The sequence below is a fragment of the Melanostigma gelatinosum genome (assembly GCF_949748355.1).
Source record: "Melanostigma gelatinosum genome assembly, chromosome: 11".
Lineage (NCBI taxonomy): Eukaryota > Metazoa > Chordata > Actinopteri > Perciformes > Zoarcidae > Melanostigma > Melanostigma gelatinosum.
Window position 1 is genome coordinate 1,539,978 of NC_136644.1, and position 6,756 is coordinate 1,546,733.

General features: G+C 43.5%; 1 protein-coding gene across 1 annotated transcript; it reads right to left on the minus strand.

The window, feature by feature from the left end:
* Positions 1-1,038: 1,038 nt before the first annotated feature.
* On the minus strand, positions 1,039-4,775 carry klf1 (Kruppel like factor 1 (erythroid)). Its single transcript, XM_079279425.1, has 3 exons — positions 4,485-4,775; positions 2,874-3,717; positions 1,039-2,756 (listed from the first exon to the last, which is right to left on the minus strand). Exons 1-3 carry the CDS (start codon positions 4,557-4,559, stop codon positions 2,581-2,583), a joined length of 1,095 nt encoding a protein of 364 aa, XP_079135551.1. The 5' UTR covers positions 4,560-4,775; the 3' UTR covers positions 1,039-2,580.
* Between the last annotated feature and the right edge of the window lie 1,981 nt (positions 4,776-6,756).

A 6,756-nucleotide genomic window follows, 5' to 3' on the forward strand; every position in this document is an offset into this window, starting at 1 on the left:
AGTATTGCCATGCATGCACAATGATGCATAATCGCCTCTGGAGAAGTATAGCATGATGTAAACAGGGAAGGAGGAACTAGAAAGTGGAAGTAAAGAGTTAGTTTGTTCTTTTCGAAGCACTACAGGTCAGAACTCTGCCTCCGTCCTCGTGTCAACTCCAAATCACTTACTCTTGAACGCTGCACTGAAATAAAGTCACACTGCAGTGAAGTGCTGAGGATTTATCTGCTGATGTGTCATATCTTCAGCACCGTCTCAGTGGAGAGCAGATTATGAATGGCCAAAGAGTATCTCTGCAGCACTAGAATCATCAGGATCACTTCATCTGTGTATATCTGCCACTTGTGTGTTGGTGACGTGCACGTGCTGTGTGGGCTAATTTCACTTGACAGGTTTTGTGCCACTGAAATGACTGTTGGTGGAGATACTACACATAAGCTGGATGTAAACAAAACTCAAAGAAAGTGACCTGTGTTTGTTCTAACTATGTGCACATGCAAACTCATCCAGTGTTAATGTTGGTCCATGAGTGGGTAGCTGTGTTTGCGTCTCTGTGTTTGTCGTTCCAGAGGTTGCACATGTGTGTGGAAGTGTACGCGAGAGAGAGGGAGACGACCGCCTTCATCTGACAGAATCAGGATGAATCAGTGAGTGCTGAGTTACATAAGCAAATTCTCATCCTGACCTCACCCAGATGAGACACTGCAGACGCAACTGCCAACATGCTGCAGAAGCAGCCTGCAGGCTTTAAGACCGGTACGACAGAGGACCGCCCCCTAGAGGCCGCCGGCTGACATCACATGTGGGAATGACTGATGAAAGGGTCAAAACTCGAATCATGTTCCAGATGTGTTCTGTGGATTCATATTTCATCTGCGTCATGCAGGACAGATACATGTTTTTGTAAATGTTGAGTAAATGAAATCATGTAATCATGTCACACTCCGAGCATCACAGCATTAGAGGTCTTTATTAGAATGATGGCAATGCAAACAATAATTAAATGACATTAGAGCACTCCTTTGATTAAAAAACAAAATCACTGTACAATAATATAGTAGCCTATCTTCTGTTGATATAAAATATTACTTATAATAAATACGTTGCTTGCATGTTTAGATGATACAAACAACTGATGAAGATGCTGATTATTTACAGTTTTAAATTCTACCGGATGCGAGACAATAAAGCAGATAATATCTTTTTCTTAACTAAAAAAACCAAACAGACAAACATAAAGTCAGGTGAGAAAAATGCATAATGTCGTATTTACTGTACAATCACATGGTTTAACATATACTTTATGGTCTGTTTGTTTGTTTGTGTTACAATCAATATCACAATAAAAGTTCAAAGGGAAATCAGAAAAAGAAATCCGATGATCTCAGCATTCTGCAGCTGTTGTGACTGAGTCTTTGTTCAGCATGAGATGCTCCAGGATACACGGCTGTGTTACAACCCGTGTTACACACCAGGTCTGTTGTTAGTGTTTGCCGTCTACGTGCCCACAGTGTGTACAGTGTGTACAGTGTGTACAGTGTGTACAGTGTGTTTCTCTGGTTCTGCTCCATCGACTTTGATACTTTTTCTTAAGTTGCACAAAGTTATCGGAGTGCATCGCTGTCAGCTGAGGACTCTTTAAAAAGTCATTGGTCAGAGAAATACTTCACCCACAGAATGACCGTTGGTATGTCAATCACTCACCCCGTCTCACCTTCAACGGTTGAAGAAAACTTAATTTGTCTTGCACGCTTCCATGGTCAACAAAAATTGAAAAAATGGAGAAATTGATGTATTTAACGAGTGAAGAGTAATCCAAGTCGTATGCTCACGACTTCCCAAACACGTGCAACTATTTAAATATTGAATAAACAGTCTTACACTTTTGGTTGTAGCCTGTCTGCATGTATTTGGTTGTACTGAGCATATATACGACATCACGCTGCACACGTTGTGTGCAAGAGAAACGATTCTTCACGAGTTCAAAGTAACACAGGGTGACGACGTGACACACAAATCAAGCTGTGGGTGAAGTATTTCTTTAAGCCGTCGTTACCTGATGGTTGGTCACTCTTGAATCAATAATTGTATAAAAAGAAGAAAGAATTGAATATGTGGAAGGCTTCTGAATGAGATTTGTCTCATTTGTCGTCTGAAGTAAACTGAAATCAACCGAATCAAACGACTCCCATTAGGCCGCATGTACACGGTGGTTTGTGATGCCGTGCTATTGCTGCTGGTGTTGTGAGTCCTCATGGTGCAAGTCTACATGTGGGCCTCTATTCTTAACAAGACGGATCATCTAGTGCAGATATCAAGGTCATACTGGGAACATGTTCAGGGAACATGTTACGGTCACTTCATCCCAAATTCAACTGTTCAGTGTACGAGTGATGCGAGTCGTAAACTCAAACTTCAAAGAATATCCAAATCATCATTCCACCTTTTGATTTCTTGGCTTAAATGGCAGAGAGAGTGTGTGTGTGTGTGTGTGTGTGTGTGTGTGTGTGTGTGTGTGTGTGTGTGTGTGTGTGTGTGTGTGTGTGTGTGTGTGTGTGTGTGTGTGTGTGCGCGCCTGCATCAGGCGTGTCTCTTCATGTGCAGAGCCAGGTGGTCGGAGCGGGAGAAGGCCCTCTGGCACAGCCGGCACTCGTAGGGTTTTTGGCCGGTGTGCTTGCGGTAGTGACGCGTCAGCTCATCTGAGCGGGCAAATTTCCAGTTGCATCCCTCCCATGAACATTGGTACGGCTTCTCCCCTGAAGAGTACACAATAACATCGGTGATACTTAACAAACAAACACGTCAAATCATATATCGGGACTTATTCTGACAGACGTTTGAGTGTTTTTTGTGGCAGAGTGGATGTGGCGTACCTGTGTGGGTGCGGCGGTGAGCCTTGAGGTGTGAGCTCTTGGTGTAGGTCTTGCTGCAGTCGGGGTATTCACAGCTGTGGATGGCGGCCCTCTTTTTCCCCGTCGCCCTTCGACCACGCTTCCCCTCCACCCCACCAGGGGGCAGCTGTGGCACAAGCAGCATGGACTGCTGGTGAAGAGGCCTGGTGGTCTGGCTGTGGGGGTATTCACAGAAACGGTTGGCGTTGTGGTTAAAGTATGGCATGTAGCTGTAGTGTCTAGGGTCAGGGGTCACGGCTTGAGGCGGTATGAACCTGCTGTCGGGGAAGGCCACCATGGAGGGGTGTTGGTGGGGATAGTAAGGGTTAAAGTCCCACGATGAGCCTTTGGTGAGGTTTCCTCTGCTCTGCCTCTCGTAACTGCCTCCTTGAGGGAAGACGAACTGATCTGCATTCGGTAGATTGGGAAGTGAAGGCCGACCTGCTTGGTCGTCTTCATAACTATGGAGGTACAGCTGTGGCTGGGCTGGCGTTGTGGTTTCAGCTGGGGACAGGAACTCCGCCGTGAGGCAACCAGTGTTCATCTGCACATGCTCTTGTCCGGGTTGCTCCTTAAACAGGTCCGCCTCTTGGTATGCTGTGTTTGGGTCTAACTGTGGGAGCCGTTGATCGCTGCCGTCCAGAGACGGGTTGAGGTCGGGCGATGGGCTGCTCCAATCAGACAGCAGGAACTCAATGTCCCAGGATGCCCGGCTGTCATCATCCAGGAGCTCCTCTGTCATCTGTTGAGAGACCTGCAGCTGCTCAGAGCTGCTTGCTGATGGTTTGTAGTCCAGGAGGAGAGAGTCAGCCTCAGACTTCCACACCTAGACGGTGTTGAGAAGTGATGATCACCAAACAAAACGTGTTGTGAGAAGGAGATTGTTCCACTTTGCTGTTAAAGTTAAAGGAGTGATGCACCCATCTGACTGATTCTGTCCCCACCGATTCTTATCTGTCTGCCTCACTGTGTGGAGGGAACAGGGATCATTGCTTTGTGTGTAAGGCACAAACATTGTTCTCCTAACTTTGTAAGACAACATGTAACAAATATATACATTGATATAAACACATTGAAAGAGTTACTGTAGTTGTTATTGCTGTCTATACTGGTTGTTAAGAGATCAGCTGAAGCTAATATGAAGCTCGAGCAGTCTGTCTTTAGCTTCCAAATTTAGTTTTTCGTTCAAAATGACGACTTTGCGTTATAATCCCTCCACTGTGGCTCAGCAGGGAAACACTACGTGGAAACACATTGTGGGAATATTGTACGAACTTCAAACGATAAAGGGAAAATCGATGCACAGCGCAGTCAGCAGTAACTCGTTTACCTACATGGGCATGTCAGATATGCAGCGCTTCTGATTATTCACTACATTGCATTTCTTTACATCAGCAGATGTTTTTGATGTCTCCAGTTATTTGAGAGACATCAAAAGCTCAGCATTATAGTGCAACACTGACACATTTGTCAAGTACATATGAAGTGAAATCATTGATAATCTATCTGCGGACTGTATGAGCACAATGATGTACAATAGGAAGCGTTGACTTCACCGTGTAGGAATCAAACTGGTGTCGACCCGATACTTACTTTCATATCGTCACTGGATGGAGCGAGGTTGGAGAAGGAGCTGAAGGACGGGAGCGCAGCCTGTGTAACGGCCATCAAGCGCTGTGAAGCCGATGGTCAGTGGCAGCAACTGAAGTGTAATTTCTCCCTTTTTTCTTTCTTTTTAGTCGTCACATGACCGTCTGAAGCTCAGCTACCAGAAAGTCAAAGCCCGGCTCAGCAGGCTACTCATCCCAGTGACAGTCCGCTCAGGCGAGGCCGCAGAAACAGGTTCTCACAGCTGCCCCCTGTCTGCAGTGCTGCCCTGCTATCTCCCTCCTCTCTCTTGTCTCTCTCTGTCAGCTGCAAATCTCTCCTTTTCATGTAGGTTTTGACCGTTAAGAGGTGGAGCGTAAGCGTGACTTTCTTTGCCGGCTCCCTTTTATTTTAGTCCATTAAGGTTGTTAAAATATCAATCACTAAGAAAGTGACTGTACTACCTCACCTGAACTCACCTGAACTCACCTGAACTCACCTGAACTCACCTGAACTCACCGTCTTCCTGTTTCAAAGCGGATTCAAAGCAAAAAGTAAACTGATGAGCGCCGAGCTGTCATCATTCTAGAATCCAGACCAATAGATATTATGTCACAATAGAAAATGACATAATAATGAGAATTAATGAGGAATAATTGTGTTTTATTCTAAATGAATAGCAAATAATGATTGCTGTGCTTTTAATGTCCTCACTATTCAGTTACTGTGTATCTACCGTCCAGAAGACAAAACAATCAGCAAGTTTGTTTGTATTGCACCTTTCACACATTTAAAGTGTTTAATATATGGAAAGAAAAAAAAGAAAAACACATTTATGACAGAATAAAATGAGATAAATTGAACAGAGCAAAATAAAAAAATACAATACATATAAAACAATCATTGAGCAGATTGCAGGTGTAGTTCGGTTCCCCACATTCACAGATGTCTGACACGAACGAGCCAATGAGGACTCTTCTGAGACAAAACATTGTTCATGAAATAGACCAAAAAGAGTGAAGAATATTTGACTTGTTGTTCCTCTGATTAAACAAGAAATGAAAAACAATAATCAATCAAATAGTTCTGACGAAATATATCAGGATATGCCAAAGATGTATTACAAGTCATACAAATACACATAAAATATGAATAAAATAAGAGTATGAATGCCTCTACAAAATGTACGAGAAGTTTTCTAAAATGCTGCAAAACTTGGCCCCTCAAACTGCAGTGAAGCTCTGATGCTATCAGATGTCTGCTCACTATCTGCTGCAGCACGCAGGGCGGACTGTGCTGCTGATGCACAGTGAAGTGTGAGCGCCTTTCATGTGAACATCGAGTAGAAACCCATTATTACAACATGTTTGGATTCATCTTCCACCACAGACAGGTCTCAGTAGAACTGTCTGATATTTTATTACAGTTTTTTACAGACGTTCAACCTCAAAACATCACAATCAAATATCAGTGAATCATAGAAAACAGATTAGCAGGTAGCTCGTAAACAAACACACCAACTAATACACACACACACACACACACACACACACACACACACACACACACACACACACACACACACAGGTCGCTCTGTGAGGACATCTGGCTCTGACTTGTGAGAAGACCTGTGTGTGAAAGATGATTATGTTCTTGCTGCTGTTTATCTGCTGACACGGGGCAGAGGCAGGCTGCTGTCTCCTCACAGATAATGGTCTCCTGACTGCTGCTGGTCCCTGATGACGAGCCCGCCACTGATAAACACTCTCCCAGAGCGAAGACGACACAAGACGTCCACTACAGGCTGGAGAGCGTGCTGACAGCCTCACTGCGGCCTGAAACACATCACACAACTTCATCCACAGTTTGATTGATTGATTGGAGGAGACTTCACTTCCAAAGCCTTAGATTAACGTGTTCTATTTTAATCTTTCTCTTGATGCTCATTTTGGGTCGAGTGATGTGATTTGTGACATTTGTAAAGTAAAGAGAAACATTGCAGTCGTATTAATAGTGCATTTTGTTTTTCAGTGAACAATATGTTTCATATCTTAACATCATGTCATAGAAAAGTCAATAAATCAATAACAAGAATTGTAGAAAAAAATCAATCAAATAAAGAATAAGAGGCAGAGAAAGATAATCTTGTATTATATATATTTTTAATGAGCAGAGAAGAACAGAGAAGTGTTGAGTTGCTGCTGAACTGATGTCAATGAGGAGATCAGGGTTCAGCAAAAATAATAAAAACGATTACTTTTATTTACATGGCATTTTC

Coding starts and splice junctions, on each gene's coding strand:
- klf1 (XM_079279425.1), bottom strand. CDS start 4,559: ATGGCCGTTACACAGGCTGCGCTCCCGTCCTTCAGCTCCTTCTCCAAC. Junction 3,718..4,484: donor CATCCAGTGACGATATGAAA/GTAAGTATCGGG, acceptor AACACCGTCTAG/GTGTGGAAGTCTGAGGCTGA. Junction 2,757..2,873: donor TCACCGCCGCACCCACACAG/GTACGCCACATC, acceptor TGTACTCTTCAG/GGGAGAAGCCGTACCAATGT.